We start from the raw sequence: 22361 nt of genomic DNA, 5'->3' as shown, positions 1-22361 counted from the left end.
TGTTTGTTATTTGATTGTACACAATTCACCAGACGTCCCTTCGATAAACTGAATAGTCTCCACAAGGCCTTATCTGTGAATATACCAGACCAATACAAAACGCTATTTATGTGGTTCCGTGTTACCGACCTTGGCTTACAATATGCGAATAAACACTGTCGACATGATATTCAAAAGAATTGAATATATCAGAGTCCAATTATTAGAAGCAATAGTCTGTTTCCTTTGACACCACCCATCTACTGAACACTATTCATACCATGTTTACATTAACCGATAGCTTGATAATATTTCACTGTGACAAGAATTATAAACCATCGTTTAAACGAAAACATACTACAGAAGCATATTATTGTTAAAAATGGTTTTGCGGCCCGGACGTTTATGCGTTCCTTTATCACGCTGAAGATTCGTCCGTATTGGGAACGAAGATCGTAGTCGTTCTTGGGATCCTTAATGCCGAAAGATGCAGCAGAACTAAACATCAAATAAGGTGTTATGCACGAAACGAAAATTTCACAAATTCCTTCACTTCGGGTGCCACCAGTGGTGCAGGATACGCATTATTTTTGTTGAATACTTGGAAATATCGTTATGGACTTCTATTGAGCTGTAACATTCTTTCAAAACTGACGTTGTAACCTCATTGTCCAACGTCATAGCACTGTATTGCGTCATAGAACTAGATGAAATTTCGCTGACTTTTCCACATTAAGGGAATATGTATTTTGTCTTATATATAAAGTACGATGTGTACTAACAGATCAACGTTTCAAAAACGTGCTTCAACCTTTTATAAGGTATAATATCATTTATCATATTACCATACCAAACTGTTTACAAGTAATTATCCCAATATTACTCTTCAGACTGAATTTGGGGCGGTCGGGTAGCCTAGTGGTAAAAGCGTTCGCTCGTCACGCGGAAGGCTGTGGGTTCTATTACCCACATGGGTACAATGTGTGAAGCCCATTTGTGGTGTCCCCCGCCGTGATATTGCTGGAATATTGCTAAAAGCGGCGTAAAACCATACTCACTCACTCACTCAGACTGAATTTGGTGTTGTAGTTAATACACTGGTGCAATCGATGTCAGGGTAACACGAATAGACAGTAAGTTGTCAAATATACATATTTATTGTTATAAAGTTGGATAGTTTGAATACTGTCTGCTGACATCTTTAGGTGACGTTAGTGATAGCAATACTGGGTATTTATAGTGCATTAATTTCATTTTACAAACATGAACTGAGTGTGAAAGAGTGAATCATTATATATGTCTCGTGACCCTCGGCAAGGGAAAATAGATACATACAGGCAATGAACATACATCTTGATAACTTACATTAAGATTATTTTATTACATTTGATTTGTTATGACTGAACTTAAATGTGTCCACACAGGTAAGTATTATATGATAATAAACGAGCTTCCCATCCAATATTAAGCCTCAGTCGTCTCAAGTAACATATTTATTTAACCTGTCCCGAACATGGAACGAGTTGGATATGCTATTTATTACAAACGGTGATTAATTAGTATTACAATTATTACTAATAGTTCTCAACAACATTAACCCGTGTCTTTGTGTCCTTGAAGTTGCGAGCTACTGTTCTGGTATGGAGATGCTCTGATGTCATGTCTTCGTAGGTACCTTTACTTTGTCAACGGTTGAAAATACGACTCAAACACAAAGAACAAATTGAAATGGCGTATACCTTTTAAACGTAACACAACGTTTAATAGCATACCGACAATGTGCGAGTTTAAGATTGAGAACTGCAATAGTGTATAGAATATGAGAGTATACATCTGACATAGTCTTGATATCGTAGGTCAGTGATTATGTGTCCCATTGTGTATTTCATCAACTCGGGAAGCGTTTATTAAAATCTTTAAATTAAGCAAGGTGTAACGAATTAGTTTATATCACAGGTCACTATTAAATGCATATTATTACTAGTGTGGATAAAGGGCGTATTTCTCTTCACCGTTACATGTAGAAAACACTCCCTTGTATCAATTACTAGTTGCAAATTTTACGGCGACTTGAACACAAACACATTCTACAAAGAAACTCTAGAGAGTTATCGCTTTTAAACATTCAAACAATCCGTTTGACAATCCTGGTATCTTGCCTGCTGTCTGCGATGCTAGCATCAATTCAAACCTGAAACCCGATGCGACCTTACATTACCCTAGTGCACCGAGTAAGTGTAGACAACATTCATATCACATGTACATGCTTACATTTGAAACAAACATATAAATCCTAACTGGATCGGAAATGTTGTTTAACGTCATATCCAAGATAGTTGCACTTATGTGCATGTGTGTGTGGCTGCTTGTACTAGTTCGGGCTGATGCCGATTGATAATGCTAGCCAAATGAGATACCATGCCGAAGTTTAACATGAATACCCCACTCAGACACATTATACTTACTCTGAGCCGACCAGCCCTTGTTTTAGCCTCTGAATGCCGAACGCCAGGCAGGGTAACAACAAATACCATTGTTTAACATATTTTAGTATGACACGGGCGGGATTCAAACCCCGGACGTTCCGCTCTCCGGGCGGACGCTCTACCACTAGACCACAGAGGCGGTCTCACTAGATCGAAAGAAAATGGCTGAATAATGAATAGATAGACTGTCTTTATTTCCTCCAGTATTGAAGACACATTATAAAAGATATATACATGAATAATTGAATATAGATGAACACTAAACAAGGTAGTAACATGTCATATATGAACAAATGCTGACACTTTTTTAACATGACAGACTAGTAACATTGTGTCCTCGCATATTTCAAGCTAGGTTCTTTCATGCAATCTGGCAGGCCGCCTAAGAGGAAAGGAATACAGTTCCGCAATTACATTCATTTCAATCGCAGCTCTGTGACGCGCTGTCTGATAAACATGACTCACCTAAAGTAGTAACCAGGCTTTACTTGTACAATTGATGACATGCATTTTCCGAACTGGTCATTACTGTCCTCAATGCCAGTGAATACCATCATCACAACTGATTCATCTTATTCGACTTCCCAAACTACAAGAGAGCTGTTGATCAAGCTGCAAGGTCCAGATTATATCCGGTCGAAAATACACCTGAGATACAAATAGGGGTAAACAAAGCCACACTTATATACACATTGCACACATACACTTTTATAAACATTACAAGTAGTTCAAATGCAGAAAGTACACACCATATATATATATATATATATATATATATATATATATATATAAAAATATATATATATTGAGAATTGGAACAAGTTACATCACATGACCACTTGCAACTAAAGAGAACAGTTACCTGACTTCTGTGTTAACATACATTTATCTCAAAGGTAAAGTATGAACACTCAAAATGGCTATTCCACTTCATATAGATAAACTTCTTACAAAGCTAGGAAATAGCGGTCACATATATAGTTTAAGTATATAATGTATACAAATAGACACAGATATGCTTTCATGTTTTTCCTTGATATGGACATTTTGTTTGTCCATTACCTGCATCCCTAAGTTTCAGATTAAGATGTTGCCGTTGTCGAGTCCAAAGGACTTTGCAATATCATTAGAAATAGGATAGGAAGAATCATTTTTGTTCAGTGTGGATCCTCCTTTGGCAATAAGTTCAAGCCCATCCAAGTAAAGATTGTGAGTAAAGGGTTTGGGGGATTTGTGCTAAGGAGGTAAAGAATGATACCCTTCCTCTTTGCTAATCCAATTGCTATTGTTATTATTGTTATGATGATTATTACTTGTATTATTTTTGTTGTTGTTATTAGCAATCCATGAGAACCTGTAAACTTTGCGACACCCAAGCCATTGCTAATGTGTTCCATTACATCTTTTGATGTCAATCCTAATTCTTTTAGAAATATGTAAATACGTCATGTGGCCAATCATCTTCATAAATATATAACTATTTCCTTTAACAAAGCGTGAATAGAAAAAAACCCATATCATTCTATCAAGGATTTCTTAGATTTCGTTCACCTCCTCTCTTTTCAATATTGCACATAGTGTAAGTTTGCCTGTACAATAAACTCTTGTTCCACCGTAAATAATGGTAATGCGTAGAAGTCGTCATTCCCGGGACTTGTCAATATCCTTTGCCAACAAAAGGTGTCGGAATGATTCCAAATTTCCATTGTTGGACAATTACACGTGTGACAAACAGGTCCTATTAAAGCGGGGGGACCTATCTTGATAGGTTAGATTGAGATGTTATGAAAGAGTAATGAGGCAATAAATTTTTAAACATGTTTGACATATAGTTTAGTGCAGTTATCGTCCATTATGCATCTCCAAACTCCTTTCTTGCATATCCCATTGCACTTCCTGATGCATTGATTCAATTGTCAGGTGATATCCATATCCAGGAAGTAAGTTTAAAACAATCATTATCAGTGTGTGTTTTGTATCCCTAATCTTGACTGACAATATACATTTAAAGGCATCGATCTCGTGTTCATAACCACAATAGTCAACATTTTTCGTTATCATCGAGAATGGGCGACCCTCTGCCCTGGCCCAGTTATTACCAATGAGTGTTTCTCATTCCCCTGGATTGGGCAATTAACTCATCTGCGTAATCCCTTGCAGCGGGCAATCAAGGCTTATACCTCTAGAAAGTGATTTGTTAGAGTGGTCCACATTCGTTTCCATGTTGATAGAGGATAAAATACAACGTGTAACATGAGAATCTGATTAACAACAGAACATAACTTTATTCACTTAATGCTATGAACATAGCATAATCTAGGGTTAACAATGACCTATTGTTTAATGACATGGCGGACATGTTTCCATTGATGACAGTATTCACTAAACATATCTAAATTGTTCTTTCTGCAGTTCATCATCAGTGGACGCTAATAATGCTGTATCATCAGCATAAAGCAAAGCGAAAAAAAATCAGGTATATATATATATGTGTGGACTCTGTAGTCTATAATCCGATCGACAGTTTTATTGAGCTATTTTTATATCAATCCAATCTATAAAGTTCGACTTGTATTACATTATCATGTAAACATGAACTTTTCACGTAATCTGAATTTTACAATGAAAGAGGAATGCTACATGTAAACATACATGATCAAAAGCCAACACGTGTTGAGTATTCCTCTTTCACGTGGGTGACCCAACAGCAACACAAATGTGAAGGATTTCCCTGTCCTGGATAAAGTCAACAAGCAATGAGTGTATATATCCAAGAAAAGCAACACATCAAGCGCTCCATGATCCATTACTGGAAAGATGATGCCATTGCATGGATTGTTGCCTCTTCATATATTTCCTTAGTCAGCATCTGAAAAAGGACATAAAACATCGTAAAATGCAGGTAGTTAATAAGGAGATACACATAATGTGTAACCATGACAATATTAAAAGGTTTGGTCGTAGCAATGATATTGAGGGAAATGGCACTGGTTGCATCCAATGGTTTGAGTGAGTTGTCGATCTGAATTATGGAAACCCCGATAATATCACTTAAACAAAATAGGGCGCTATATTGGCACAAACATATTCATTTCATATCGTAATACGTCACTCGCATTGTACACATGGTCCCTCTTAAGAAAACACTGCTCGTCACTAGTGTGAATAAGTGAGTGATTGAGTAAGTGAGTTGGGTTTAACGCCCCTTTATCAGTATCTCAGTTATATAAGGGCGTGTAAGCTTGATGTGGGAGTAAAGCCCGAGGCGATGCAGGTCTCAGACGTTTAGCACTTTGGTGAAACTTTTCTATTAATAGTAGCTTCCAGGGTGATGGTACCGTAAAATCAGCTGTTTCAATTGAGAGGTGATTATAGTAATTTGTGGTGCAGTCGAGTAGTCTTGTGGTTAAAGTGTTCCCTCATCAAGACCCGGGTTCAATTCCCGACATGGGTACAATATGTGAAGCCCATTTCTGGTGTCCCCCGCCGTGACATTGCTGGAATATTGCTAAAATCGGCGTAAAACCATACTCACTCACTCACTATAATAATTTGATACCGTGATTAACCAATCAGACTCGAGTTATTCACATTTATGGTGGAAATTATAATTGTGTGCGTTTATGGAGGAATAAGAACCGTTGTGCACACCTTACACAAATGAGATACCCATACTGTGCATACATCCACTGAGTCAATGTACACGGTGTGCTTATCAGCTTTTATATTATACCTTCATAAACGAAAAAAAAAAATTGAATAAAAGCAACAAAACCCCTTTCATATTCATGACAAATCTCTGCTATAATCCTTTATACGATTCTGACTGTATCACGTGCAATACTTATCAATAAATAAGTCAATAATAATACATTCCCAGACTGCTAATCAATTCAAAAGCACAAACAGCTGTAGACAAAGATAAATAGCATCGTTCAGCGCAATATACCGAAATAATATAACATTAATCACTATTTTTGATTGGAACAGGGAGGATATCAACTCAAATTAGTAAACAATGAGTGAGTGAGTGAGTGAGTGAGTATGGTTTTACGCCACTTTTAGCATTATTCAGCATTATCACAGCGGGGAACACCTTAAATGGACTTCACACATTATAACCATGTGGGGAATCGAACCCGAGCCTTCGACGTGACGAGCGCACGCTTTAACCACTTGACAACACCACCGCCCCTTTGAATAGATTAAACAACATACAAGCACAAAGGTTGATAATGATGTAAGATTAAAGTTAGTCACAGTGCTACGAGATTCAAAGATTAATTACCACGAGGTTGACCGCCACTGTCCTGGTGCGGAGATGCGTTGATGGATTCATAGGTCACACGGGGAGTCTCTGCCATGCCTTCATAGGTACTCGTATCTGCTGGAGCATCTTCTAGAGGATATATGATTGCGTATATGATACATATTCTTTTAAAACGTAGAGGATTTTGAAATTTAAATCTTAATTGCAAATATTATAACAAAGATAGTTGTTGACGACAAGCATCCTATGCAAGACCGTTCATGTCTTTAAAACATTGTTCCCAAACACATCAGATAGTTTGCAGGTGCTGCACGCAGTAGTCCCACACACGTGCGTAGCGTGTCATTCCTGATTGTGACACTTTCAGAGAAGGTGGAATAATCTCTGTTCACCATTATGACCTTACCCCACCACACATTGTTCAAGCAAGGGTCACTGCACAGTACTATCTGGACATCATACTGACACCCTTTGTTGTCCCGTTTGCAAGGCGTGTGGGTCGACGTTTTGTCTTTCATGACGACAACTCCCGTGTTCAACGCGCACGAATCGTCAGTGTTCACCTCCAGCATCACAACATCTAGCAATGAAAACGTCTGGGACATTATAGGGACATGTGCGCGTCAACATTATAGGGCGCCAACCACGATGTCTGAACTTGGTCAGGTCCTGCATGAGAAGTGGGACAGACTCCCTAAAATCGCCATAAGGACATTCATACGCAGTATGCCTCGTCGAGTGAATGAATGTTTGACACATCGTGGCCGTATTACGGACTACTGATCCAAAAACGTCAACGAAATTTCCCATTACACCCCTATCGTTCTTCTAGATCGTTGGTTAGCATACATCAATGTAACATGTTCACAATTCGTTCATTATAATCATACAACTAATACTAGAAACTGATACCTCTCACAATTTTGGAATCTGTAAGTTGTTTCCGAGTATTCCTTACTTTCTTCTATACTTCTTTTCTAAAGAGTATGTGTGTACATACATACTGTTCAGAAAGTAATATTTTCATTTACATGTTTCAATTCGGATTTGGTTGTAGTACGATGTTTACAATGCTGTCAATACTAATCTGACAGTAACATACTGCAATACTGGACATTCAATACTATTTTAACTGTTGACGGCTCATTTACCTTTCGTGTTCTCATAAATCTTCAGCTGTGAGTAATTTTGTTTATCTTGTGCCTTTTCCTCCAAACTTGTGTACTGAGCCGGACTGTTGATCGTATCTAAAACAAAAACAGATTCTATCAGTTCTGAGAGACTGTGATATAAGTGTGAGATCATTAGCAGTAATATTACGGACCACGTACCCAAGGAAGAATAGCCAATGTTGTCCATTTCTGTATCTTCAGCTCGACTGGTGCTGCAAACGTTGACAGGTCAGTTCATTCAAATACATGTACATGAAGGACACGAGTTGTCCGTATCATTTCAGTTAGGTTTAGATATTAAAATAGTATCATTTACATTATTCCATCAATTTATATTTATCTATTTGTAGTTTTATCGCTGCTAAGTTGTGATTACTTGATAAGCATGGACCACTTCAGTTATTACTGTCGTCAGTTATGTCAAAAGGTGAACAATTTTGGCGACTCTGTCACGTTTTTGGAAGCAAAGTTTATTGATCCTCGCACGTACACAGTCACTTATTAATTTAGAATGACATATTGGGGTGCAGCAGATATCTGCATTGTATCTCTTGAACAGATCAGCACTAATCGAAACTGATATCAGAAGACACGCAGGAGAGAATCCCTATAAATTCATACAATATGAATTCATTTGGAATACCTTTTTGGTGATGCAGTTCCTGCAAAAGATGAATAATGTCTACAGTGTAGTGCATAGTAAACACATGACGAATATATCGTATGTATAGTGAACATGCTGCACAGGGAGATTATGAAAAGTAAAATGACAAAAGTGGCGTCAGAAGTAAACGTTTATTTTACAAGCATACACATATATATAGGATATATTTAACATATCAGGACTGACGTATAGATGCATATATTTTGTTGTGGACTTTATGATATTATATTGAAGTTTAGGTCAACTGACGTATCAATTAGACCACACTAGGTATGCTGAGTAAGTAACATTATTCCACTTCCATACATATCACCATTATTCGTCATTATATGCAGTGTCAATATAAAATGTTATTCTGATTGCAAACATTATTTTACTACTGCATCAATCTACTTACAATACTACCATGAATACACAATATACCTTTCATGGCATGTCCGAACCTGAAACCCTTTCTGTAGAGGACCATCACAACAATTCCTTCAATGAACAAGGCAAGAAGCAGAGTTCCTACAGTTGATCCCACGATGTCTTCTGTACAAGTAGCATCGAGTTGCTGATGGTCTGTAGGATCTGCGTTATCAAAGTATAACGAGTGGTTGTCGTGTACTTACTGGTTTGCAGTAAATCGGTAAACATTACCACATTCATTTTCCAACCCAAGTAAGCACATTTTGAACCTATTGATAATTGTTTATACACTGCAGCTTTAAACTTTTTATATTCTTCGATGAAACTGCAACGACAACATAGCAAGGAAATGTTGACGCACCACAATACTTACTATTACTCATATATAAAACACTCAGTTTCTGATCCAGAGTCGATTATTTACAGGTTGCAGCCATATAAGTGAAATATTGTTGAGGGCAGTGCTATGCAACAAACAACAAATAGATAAACATGCTATTAAAGACACAGACAAATAGATATGGTGTTTAAATAACATTGCCTGTGGCATTGTTTAGTGTGCCGTTAAAAAACCAACAAAAACAGGCATGCTAACAAATAGGTATGTGATGCTTAAATACATATTTTTCTTCATGTAATGTTGTTGATTATGACAATTTGAGATCCTACGTCAGTGATAATTACCCCCAGCAGTCACAGTTTCCACAAGGACGAAAGATGAACTGTTAGACAAGGAATTTCTACTATGCAGACGGAAAATGTGAATATCTCCTGACGTTAGGCCCGTCACTTCCACCACTTTCACCTTGCCAGTGTCATCATACGTGTTGTACGGGGTCCACGTTCTTGTAACAAACTGAAGATATTCAAGCATGAAAGACTGGGGATGTCCACCATTGAACCCAGGTTGCCATGACAACCACACCGAAGACGTTGTTACATTTTCTAGAGATTTGAACTGTGTAGGTGTCCCCGGAGGCCCTATTAAAACAACGTAATACCATATGTTTGTTCTGAGAAACTCTGTATCAAAATACTCACAGTGTAGAGATCATGAAGTGAAAAGTCATACTTTCAGAACACACATAAAATGGTATATTGATAAAAAAGGCTATAGTCGTAGTAATTATTAATAATGGATTATATGAAAACTGAATGGACGAATAAGAATTGGATGTTCACCTTCGACCTTTAGACTGACAGTATATGCCACCGACCGGCCTACACGATTGTCCACTGTAAGACTGTAGTCCCCGAAGTCCTTCTTTTGGAGGTTAGTAAGGTGTAGTCTGGCAGTGACTGAGATGTCTGAGACAGGGCTGGAGGAACCAGTGAGGTCCTGGCTGGTGCTGGTGGTTCTACTCCAGGTGAATGTAGGAAGGGGGAAGGCCAGGACTGATACAGACACAGTCACGTTACCACCCAGTTTAGCGGCGTATTTGAGTTGCTGGGGAACTGATTCATCAAGTCGAGGGGGAACTGGTTAAATGTACAAGACAGACGGCAATTAATACACTTGCTTAAACTTATGCATAGATTCGAGAACAAATTATAAACTGTCCGCACGTCTACGAGTGAAAGAACATACTTAGATGATATCCCTAACTTCCTATCTAACATGAAACAAAACGAAAAGGTATGCATTTCCTGTATATACGAGGACTGGTCAAAAAGTTCTAACAAACAAAACGAACAATTGTGAAAGTGTTTTTAATTGTATTTTTCAACTTTATCTCTCTGGCTTTAATACACTACTCATATCGATAGTAAAGCTTTTCAATTCCAGTCAGGAAGCAGTTTTCTGAAGCCAACCTGACAAAAACATTCACGGCAGCTTTAAGGTCATTGTTGTCATCATAGCGCTTCCAACGAAGGTGTTCTAGTTGTTTATGAAACATGTGGCATAACTGGTGCAAGGTCTGGTGAGCATGGAAACTCTTCCAATCCACATTGTCACACAGGACCCTTTGCAAGTCAAGAGGTGTGAGAAGAGGCATTGTCATGAAATAGTAGAACTCCAGCAGTCAGCCTTCCTCGCTACTTTTCTTTGATTGAGTCTTTCAGGCCATGAAACAAGTCAGCATAGTAGTAATCGGTAATCGTCTTTTGACCGGTAATCGACAAGGATCACAACATTTGCATCCCAGAATACTGTGGCCATAACTTTCTTCACTGATTTTGAATTTCTTTGGTGCTGGAGAAGTGGAATGGGGCCATTTTGTGGATTGACGTTTTGAATTTGGATCAAAGTAGTAGACACATGTCTCATCATCCGTGACTAATCTCTTTTTTAATGTGACGAAATCTAAAAATGTCTTAAGATCTGAATTTAGAAACGGTGGCACCCAATGGGCAAATATCTTGTTCATCTGTATATGTTCATGAATAATAGTTCAATGGATCCATAATAGTTTCAATGAATCCATGTCTGCCTCAAGTTCAGCAATGGAAACATGTCTAACTGACAGTATAAGTTTTTCTATCTCCTTGATTGAATCTTCATTGATGGAAGTTGAGGGATGTCCAGACATAGGGTCATCATCACGGCTTGTTCTCCCAGCCTTAAACATAGCTGCCCAACGTTTGACAGTGGAATATCTATGGCACTTATCCCCATACACTTGTGACTTGCGGTTATGCATTTGAAGTAAAAACTTGATGACTGCTGGGTAATTATCATTTGTGTGTCCATTTGGACCCCTATCACGTTCAACAGACTGTCACTAACATACACACGACCTCAACAGACCAAATACACTTCCAATGAACTACCAAAACAATCTAGTACAATGACTAGTTCATGTTGTTATGGTCAGGCTCAGAACCTTTTGACCAGCCATCGTAGTCATAGTTGCAATACGTTGTGAATATCACGTTTAGACAATGACGATGTGTCAGTGCCATGAGTCAAATATATAGATTGTATACTTATGGTAACAATAATTGCTAGATTTGCATGCATTATAAACTATCAGTAGGAAGACGTTGGGACTTATGAATGACCTGAATCAGACTTTCTTAGCTCGGCAATGGTGCGGAACATAATCATGTAGTTCCAAGATTATCATCCCTAGCATTTTTGTGATGTGCCCAGCTACCTAATTTTGGTATCCTTTTAAACGAGAGTTTGACATTTTAGTTGTATATGCCAGAAATGATACTTGTTTTATTTGTGCACTGCAGGATTAACAGTGGACAAAGAGCAACACAAATATACAAGCGTTACACAGCCATTACATTTGTTTTCATTTTAAAGCCTGACAAATTTAGTTAATGGCAATAATTACAACACTACCACATGTATCGGTGCGTACATCGGGTCGGCTGAGTGATTACTCACAAATGACCAGCAACTCCACCCTCTGACTGACAGGTGCCCCGATGTTGTTAGTGGCAGTACAGGAGTAGTTCCCTCTTTGTCTACAGTCTGCTGACTCCAATCTATATTCTGCTGTCAGGGAGTTATCTGCCCTTGTCAACTCCTCAGTTCCATTCAGTAACCTGATGATTGACCTTGGGTAACTATCAATGTGGCATCTCAAGGTCACTGAATCAGATTCGTTAACTGTCAGTGTGCCGCTGAGTGAATTGGCGGTGAACATACTTATACTGGCCTGATCTGAAATTATAACCCATTATTATATTACAGGAAGGGTATTGTCTGTATATTGAAGTTAACATGTGTGTGGATTAGTATGAAGTTGCATAACTGAATTCATCACATGCACTTCCACATGCGAAAGTGCATACAGATATGAATGTACTTTTAGTGTATTACATATTTCTAACATGCTGATCCTCTATATCTAGGATAATAAAACGAACTTTCCGGACGGACTTTTAAATTACAGTACTAGCACTTGTTTAGATTTGTATATGACTAGTTTATACCTCGAGGGATCAATTTCATTTAATACGTGTGACTTCATGTTTACACTGACAGCCATACAACAACCACATGTAACGCAGAATAAAATAGTTCATCAAAAGGATATGTTACATGAGCATATGTATGTTCAAATTGCAATACAGGAACAACTTTTGTACTTGACATCAAAATGTGTGGTGGCTATGAAAACGTCAACTCAGGATCAAAATAACAAAAAACAAAATTTGAAGTCTGACCTTCTGACACATTTCCATCACACTATGTCATTCATACATAAACATCCCTATTTTGCCTTTTACCCCACTGGAATCTGTTTCGGCATATAATCGAGAATGATCATCCTCAGGCGTTGCAGTATTGCATTTATGAATCACTATTAAAAGCAATACATTCAGTAAAATAAGTAAACAATCTATTATTAAATATTTCCTCTGCGATACATCGACATTGCGTTACGGTTGATTAAATGTATTATTGGAGGTTATCAAAGAAAAATAAACAACAGGGCATGTGGTAGCAAAAAACAGAAACTTTTGTTATCCTAGAGCGGTGAAACTGAGTTGTCTTCGAAGCACAACTTGAAAGTGCTTGACAGTTTGTTAGATAGTTTTGATGTAGCATAAAGCTTGTCTCCATACATGGTTTGGAGCTCGTGCAACTTGTCACGAGGCTTGTGAGCAATGTGGATTGCGTGCGAGTGAATTGTATTTTGCTCTGCTTTAAACATTGATTCAGCTGTACCATGTGATAAAATAAAACTGACAGAAGCCGAATATGTCTGCATAGTAAATACGATTTATATATGTGTGTTATACATACTACTTGTCAAGTAGCAAACTATGGAACTCTTCAGACCAGCTGTCCACACTATACCCAGCACTTGTAATTTAGCATGACAAACTGCTGGGTATGATAGATACTGCTTTCGGTAGCAATGATAACCAAGATAGTGGTGACACTTTAATTTACACGTAGAAACATCTCGTAACTACAAATATTGTTTCCTCAGCTTCTGACATACTGCCAAACCAGGTTGCACACGCGTCATAATTCATTGTAACGAAATGTAGCTTTGGAACCCTATGGCATCAATGGTTACTTGCTACTCACACTGCACATCCACATTGATCTGTGCTGTTGCTGTCCCCTGTTGTTGAGATCCCCCACTTGGTGTCAGCGTGTTGCTGGCAGAACAGGTGTAGTTTCCTCCTTGATTTCTACTGATGCTGATTCTATCAAGTACAGCACCAGTACTGACAGTAGAACCACCATAGGTCCAGGTGTAGCTTGTTGTTGGAGGGTTGCCTGGTGTGGTGTAGGTACTACAGTCTATCCTTAGGCTAGAGAACTCTGAGACATTCTGCACTGTTGGTAGTCCAGATATAGAAGGAGCATCTGAAAAATAGGAAAATTACAAATCCATAAGCGAAATTCAATAAACATGTATATTTACTGGTTATTATCCAGTAAAACATGCGTGACTCCTAACACACTCCTTTGTAAACTGTTATGGCATGATTTGTTCAACATACAATTTATATAATAATAACAAAAATAATAATCGTATTCATACATTTTATACAGTAATAACAACATATAACTTTTCTTTCGGAAGAAGGTGTCACAGTTACTCGCATTGTACATCCACATTGACTGAGGCCGAGTCAGACCCCTGAGTGTTGCTGGCAGTACAGGTGTAGTTTCTTCCCTGACTCCTGCTGATGTTGCTTCTATCAAGTACAGCCCCAGTACTGACAGTAGAACCACCATAGGTCCAGGTGTAGCTTGTTGTTGGAGGGTTGCCGGGTGTGGTGTAGGTACTACAGTCTATCCTATTACGGGATGACTTGACCACTGTGTAGGTGGAAGGCAGGCCAGATATTGATGGAACAGCTGAAAGAACATGGTGCAGGTACTACAGTCTATCCTGAGACGGGATGACTTGATCACTCGGTAGATGGACGGCAGGCCAGATATTGATTGGACATCTGTTTGTTAGAATATTCATTTCATATGTTGTGTCTCATATGAATACAGCTCGTTCAGTTCCCACAACAATTTAACGGATCTTTCACTTGATGTTAAACAATAATAACTGTTTACACATCACATGATACTTAAAGACATAAATTGGAGCTTTTGTTTTGCGATAAATGTCACACATATTCCTAATAATGTTTCTGAAGCATTACCAATGACGCTGATCACATTTGGTATTGAAAAAAGAATGCTGAAGTGAACACCCCATATACATGTAAGAATTAATGAACGAATCAATTAATCACATGTGAGAAATAGTAATGGAATGAGGGGTTTTATACCATATCAACTATTTATAGCCATATTTACATACTCATATATGTCATTTGACGGAATCACCATGTGTATTATCGGACATGTTCATTATAGGTGTTATAGGTGGAATACTGCTAAACCCAGTCGTTTTAATGATGTACATAGCGTATTTGGTTGGTTGGTTGGTTGGTTGTTACCGCCGCACTCAGCAATATTCCAGTTATATGACGGCGGTATGTAAATAATCGAGTCTGGACCAGACAATCCAGTGATTAATATCATGAGCATGGATCCACACAATTGGGATCGATGGCATGCATCAACCAAGTCAGCGAGCCTGACCACCTGATCCCGTTAGTCGCCTTTTACGACAAGCAAAGTCACCGTTTACGACAAGCATGGGTTGCTGAAGACCTTTTCTACCCCAGAGTCTTCACGGGTCTTTGGTATTACATCATCCCCAATATATTGTTTCAAATGATGCATTTTACACGACCCATACAGTGTGGATTTAATCATTATATCTCAATATCAGAAAAAAAAACTGTAAGATAAACTACACTAGAAATAAATGATAAAAACAAAAACAGATTGGAGATACAGAGTTTTGATATAGTGAAAAGTCAAGGAATAAGAGGAGCACAAAAAATAATTATACTTGGGAACATACAGAATAACAAAACACATAACAAATGAAGTAGACATAAAACACTACATAACTTAGACATATTTCCTGTATAAAGGAATAAGTGAGTTTGGTGTAGCGCCACTTTGATCAGTACTGTATTTCTTTCTTGGTAAAAACTTAATTTAACACCGATTCCCATTCGATACCTAGATCAACAGATCGCGATCGCAGCTCTACAGTGCTGAAGATGGCTGGTCATCCGTGCCTCACAATCTGCCCATCGGACGTAATCACTTTATTAGTGTAGTTAGGGAATTAACACATACATTTTACTGTTTACAGAGTAAATGGCACATGCGTGACAACTTCCAAAAGGTTTCTTAACGCTATCTTAAATATAACATATTATGAACCCTTAGTTAATACTAATGAACCTAAATTTATATTTTTATGCAGTTGTTCTTTCAAGTATTATATTGGTAAAGATATGATCATTCGGAATCAATAACACACAGTCACACAAAATGTTATGCTCCGTATAACTATTTTCATAATGATGTGTTATTCCCTAAGGTAGAAATATGTGGAAAATTTAACGTGTTACACTAGTTGAAGCTTCCACCCCCCATCTTGGAAAGGGGCGGTGAGGTAGCTTATTGGTTAAAGCGTTCGCTCGTCACACAGAAGACCCTGGTTCAATTCCCCACATGAGTAAAATGTGGGAAGCCCATTTATGGTGTCCCCATTCGTGAATAAGGCCATACTCACTCTCACTCGCCTTGGAAATATTCATGTGTTCACCACTCAAGCACATTTGTGAAACAGTGTGAACATTTGAAATTCGGAAGGCGGGCCTTCTAGAAGTTATTGACATTTTAATTTGTCTAATTGGAAACATAGACACCAACATTTCCCCATTCATTCAGGCATTTGATTAAGAAAAGAAGCGACTAACGGGATCGGGTGACCAGGGTCGCTGACTTGTCGTCGTGTCATTTGGCAAACACACACACACACACACACACACACAAAGGAAATGACATCCATGTGTCTGGTATCTAACAAATGGTAATCCTGGCATAACTGGAGGTCACCCATTGACTCTTCTATCCATATTAATGTCCATCATATACTTACACAACACAGACGCAGTGACACTCACTTGTCCAGAACCTGACACCCCACTCACTTCACACCTGTATGTCCCGGCATAGCTGGATGTCACGTGACTGGCAGGCAGCTGGATGTCAAGGGAGGAGGTGAAGTCACCAACAAACACGCCCTTGTTCTGCCAGGAGTCAACGAACACAGCTGTCTGAGCAATCACTGATCCAGTGGCTACCTGCACTGCAGAGAGGCCCTCCCCCTTCCTCCATGTGTACGTAGTAACAACATCCCCTGATGTCACAGTGTAGTTGCATCTCAGTGTCAGATCCTGCTGGTTGGGTATCCCTGTACCTCCTGACCCGGATACTGTCACTGCCCCCTCAACACCTGGAAATAAACACGCAAATCAGGGAACATTCTCACATAGGACTTTTCCTGATGTTACTCTAAAGATGATGCAAAATGCAATTTGGGCTGCACGCTGCTTTAATCAGTATTTCAGTTATTTCAAGGCTTCCGAGATCTCTGAGTGACAAGTCGGGTATGGTGCTGACCAATCAAGAATCATAGTAAGAGCTAATCCGGTTTATCTACAGCTTTCAATCTTGTCCTTATAACAGCTGAAAAAAACATTTCCATGACTCATATATATTCTGTGATAATGGGAATTAGAACACCACAGCTGCAATCTTTCCTCGGTAATAGTATGTTACACCGTACAATGTGTACATGACATCAGATGTAAGATAAGAATTATATACAGAGAGAAATGCTAATTGCTAATACTTGTGCAGTGATTCTTTTAATCTTAAGCCTGACATACCTTTCATGAGGCTAACTGCAAGCAGAATCGTTGATGCGCTAGGAAGGGCCGCCATTGACAGCAGTGTTCTGAAAAGGTGACACATCTTTTGCTAGAGAACAATACACATCGGGAGAGTTACACATTTAGTTATGATCTGATACGTTCTAACCTGTAACTTTGCTTGCACGTTTTAATGAGTTATCTTCATAACTTCTTTATGTAGCAGTTATCTTCTGTGATGTGAAAGTGTAAAGTGAGCAGGTCTGCATCCTTTGATGATGGGTTCGAATCCAAACTCCTGGTGTTTAAGTGGTACATGTTTGATATCAACATCACGTCAGATCTTTCCACTCTAAGCTGACATGCCTTTATACTACTGAAAAAATGTTTAAAGCAGGTTGATCCCGACACTCGAACTCAATAAAATATATATACTTAAATAAGGAGAAGAATGGCAAGTTTGTTTTGCTTGATGACATATTTGCATATATAGTTTCAGTCTGGAATCCTGTGTGAAAGATGAATGTTCCTTATGATATCCATGCATCTACGTATTGCTGAACGGATCAAGTGTATGAGTAGCTGATCATCACCAACAATGTAAACGATAACGAAAATCGTTGTCGTGGTAAGGACAGAGCGGGTCTCCGCACCTGGAACATTGTTCACTCGGGACCAGTGTGAGTTCCGTCACGTGATTACTGTAACTTTGTACCATTTCGACCTATTTCAACACACAACAAAAACATTGACTGCAGTCGTCTTAAACTTTACCCCTGAGTCTTGTGTTACATCGTCCTTACTGATCTACCAATGGAGTTATTGACTCAAGTGACAGATTAGTTATTTATAGTACCTCCTTATCTGTGCTGTGTGGCGTGTTGAATATCTATGTAAGCAGTTGTCAATGGAAAGCTAAGCAAATGTACACAAGTACATAAGTCTAGATTTTGTTAAACGTTGGTTAAACTAACAGAAATTATGTCTGTTTGGAGCATGACCAAATACATTGTCTCACCTTTGTGTCAGGGCTGTCCCTCCTCGAATCCGTTTTCCTATACCTGGGTTGTCAGGTGAGACCTCATAATGTGTAGTTTACTTCCTGCATGATAAATACACCCGAGTAAACATTGAGGCCACGACTCGCGTTGCAGCTTGGGTGAATAGGTAACACAAAGTATAGCATTTGTTGAACACAGTGACTACAGATGAGGATCCAATATGTTATTGGTGATGTTTTTTTTCCGGAAGTGTTTGTATCAGTCAATCAAACAGTTTATTGTTGTCAAGGTCATTGTACCCATATTACACATACTAACACACACTTACACACAAACACACACCTACGCGCACGCACACACGCACGCACACACATATATATATATATATATATATATATTTATATATATATGTATATATATATATCATAAAGTAGTATTGCATCACACATACATTTTGGAATTGGACAACATTACGGTTCAATTCAAATTTTTAAAAACAATACATATATATAGATTAAATACAAAAGTCCAAAGATGAGCGGTATTATTTACTCAACGGGTTTCACGCAGGTGATTTCCAAGAGTAATATATATATTACAACCGATTAAATATATAATCTCAAATATTTTTCAATTTATTTTTAACATCATACAGTGGGCTTGGTTGTTTGTTATGACTTTACAATGAGTACGTGCATCGGTGTACAGAGGACATACAAAACAAACGTGCTTTTCATCATCTACCTTTACAGTGTGAGCAGAGAGAGTCTTCATCACCTCCATAAACTTTACGTACGTTCAGAACACCAAAGGTAATATATCCACTTCTAAATTTTAACCAGGCCTTTCTGTAATTCAGTACATTAATATTTTGGACGTATCATTCATCCTGGAGTTCTGATTTTATGTTTGAATAAAATATAAGTGATCGTTTATCTGAGAGAAGTTAATGCCAGTTTTGTTTAGCACAGTCAAGGATACGTTGTTTCAGGACAAAGATAAATGCTTCTTGGTTTCTCATATGAGATGCCCAAACGAAGTATTTCCTGTCACAGGTATCATATAGCATCAGTAAACACCACTCCAGATGTCTGTGTGTGGGCATAGATAAAACGCGTGACCAGTAATTGACACACATGACATAATATTGTGTACAGAGCGGATATCTGCCACATTCACCATACGCAACAGCATTTGGCAAAGATTAGCTTATATTTATCACATATTTAAAAAAAAAATGTCTATGTACATTTTTTTATATTTTCTCTTTTATTGTATCCCCTTAGCTCTCTACCATACATTAATATCGGTGTTATTTTTGTGTCAAATATTTGAAAGGCATTATTAACAGATATAATGTATTTAAGCACAAATGATTCGATGGTATATGGTGCTTTATGTGCCTGTTCGGTAAAGGTATTCCAAGCTGCGGGCCTAATTAGCTGAAGGGTTATCATGAGACCCAGCTATTTATAGGAGCTAACAGTCTTAACAGTCTTACATTATTATATGTCCATTCTTCGTATCTAGGTATTTCTGAATACAATAATATTAGTTTTGTGTGCATGTATTTCCATTCCCCATCCCCACGTTGATTTGTTAGTTTAGTAGATTATTGAAGTGCAGCTGCCAAAAAAAAGAAGAATATTGTTACATGTGAAGGACCATTTTGTAAATTTTCCAACCGCTCTTACAATCGTGTGCTTTAGATAAAGTGTCACTAACTTTCAAAATAAAATTCATAACATTTTTACGACAATTATTTTTGAATTTGACTGCTTTTACATCAGGAAGCGTTTTCTATTTGAGCTAAGGCGGAAATAGGTGGGATAGATTCAACAGGGCAGGAAATGTCCTTATCAATCTGTAGATTGTCAACTGAGTAAACCTCAAGTCATTCAAGTTACCCGTTCTAGCATTCATGTCTCCACACAGTGTGAGAACTCTGTCCGGATGCTCTTCTTTAAACATAGCTAGTCGTTGCTCAAGAGCCTCCATATCATCGCGTTTCTGGTGGAACATAAACAAAGAACAGTATCAGGCGTTTTCTTTCCAGCGATGCAGAATGTGTTATGTGTCGGACACTCTAAACCGTGGAAATAACTTTCACAGGTCACATTTAATATATACTACTAGACCTCCCCTAAAGCCATATTTCTTAGTTATTTAGACGGGAAACATGAATTTTCGCGAACTATATGTGGAAACTCATGTACGCTTTTAGACCATGATTCCAACAGGCGGACTATTTGTATACTAGAAAGGAAACTGGCGAAGCCAATTATGCTAAGCTGGTATAAAATCTGTTTACATTCCAGCTAAGGATGAAGCACCCATTGTTAGTCGGGGTTGCATCACAAGTGTAGGTGTGCCTGAAAGTCTCAGTCGAATCTCTATGCAAATACTGCATCTTTGTGATCTCTGGATACGATTTTTCCACTTATTGGGGCAGAAGAATGTCGTGAACGTAGCCTGTGTGTTGTATCAAAATGTATATTTCAAGTTTAACTTAAGCTTCAGGTATATCGATGATCTGATATCGTTCAATAAAAACCAAACAGCCAATTCCCTTCCACTAATTTACCCACCTGATCTAGGAATAAGGGACATCAGTGAGACCACCTCATCTGTTTCAGTTTTAGATCTATGCATAAAGATTCAGAGTGACAAAACACTCTCCACAAGATTGTATGATAAGAGGGATGACTTCAACTTTCCCTTCATGTCAAGCAATATTCCAGCCTTTTGTGTTTACCTTTTGCAACTTTTGAGATACAATCGAGCATGCTCTTTCTACCGCGAGTTGGAAAGGGGTCATACGACTTTTTTTCGGAAGTTGTTTGCTCAAGGTTAAAACATGTCCAAAAGTTTTATGTTAGCTATGTGGAGGACATTTCCAAATTTGACACATCAGTGACAAATATGATGTCTGGGGCAGTTCCCTATTTTGACTTGTACCATATGTTACTATTTTGTTTTAGGTGAACAGTTGATTTGGCTTGCATGTGTTTGTGACGAGTGCCACCGGTGGTACAGGTTACGCTCACCTTTGAGCGAGCACCTGGTTCCATACTATTTGATAGTGATTCATAAACATATGCCCATGATGATATAGTCGGAAATGTACAATCGACTGTGCTTTTACAGAGATTTGTATTGGATATGGAAATGGTTTTGTTGCTTTAATTTATAAATGATTCCGTGTGCCAGAAACCTATGGTCGTTGGTCATGACACCAGGTAACACCCGCCACTCACACAATGTTCTTGAAAAAGTAAGTGTTTGCTTGTTGTAGTACAACTGCATGAGATGGCAATATTCAACCACCATACTTTACACAGGAGAAGGCAGCCCAACGAATGCCATGCAAACTCTCAGATTTCACAACCCTGTGTTATTTTATCGTGCCCCAACCTTCAGGCGTCCGGTCCCTTTGCTGACTTGAATACTCTCCACATTGCCTTTTCTGTGCATATACAAAGACCAATACAAAACGCGATTAATCTGGTTCCGTGTCACCGACCTTAGATAACAATATGCCCATACAGGTGACTCGTTCGTGTTCAGAGCAACTACACGAGCATCAATGGCTTCACTATCACAGTCAACATGGCATTCAAAAGACTGAATAGATAAGGGGCCAATTATTAGTTG

The 22361-nt window shown here is 38.3% G+C and overlaps 2 protein-coding genes across 3 annotated transcripts in view; both read right to left on the bottom strand.

Annotated features, from left to right (window-relative positions):
• LOC124127346 (protein turtle homolog B-like) overlaps positions 1 to 22361 on the bottom strand; it is a 278974-nt gene that overhangs the window by 231071 nt on the left and 25542 nt on the right. The gene's annotated exons all lie outside the window — the stretch shown is intronic.
• On the bottom strand, positions 4731 to 18848 carry LOC124125221 (hemicentin-2-like). Of its 2 annotated transcripts, none has more exons than XM_048385049.1 (14): positions 18725 to 18848; positions 17725 to 17792; positions 16932 to 17288; positions 14507 to 14764; positions 13982 to 14266; positions 12323 to 12601; positions 10165 to 10461; positions 9667 to 9963; positions 8995 to 9144; positions 8551 to 8569; positions 8067 to 8119; positions 7887 to 7982; positions 6754 to 6864; positions 4731 to 5334 (listed from the first exon to the last, which is right to left on the bottom strand). In XM_048385049.1, exons 2-14 carry the CDS (start codon positions 17777 to 17779, stop codon positions 5324 to 5326), a joined length of 2268 nt encoding a protein of 755 aa, XP_048241006.1. In that variant the 5' UTR covers positions 17780 to 17792; positions 18725 to 18848; the 3' UTR covers positions 4731 to 5323. The 2 variants fall into 2 exon arrangements, with proteins under 2 accessions (XP_048241006.1, XP_048241007.1); XM_048385050.1 differs by having other exon boundaries at positions 6754 to 6861.

This window comes from Haliotis rufescens, unplaced genomic scaffold (genome assembly GCF_023055435.1).
Source record: "Haliotis rufescens isolate VD_foot unplaced genomic scaffold, xgHalRufe1.0.p SCAF_53, whole genome shotgun sequence".
NCBI classification, from domain to species: Eukaryota; Metazoa; Mollusca; class Gastropoda; order Lepetellida; family Haliotidae; genus Haliotis; species Haliotis rufescens.
This window is presented reverse-complemented; position numbering and strand designations above follow the sequence as displayed.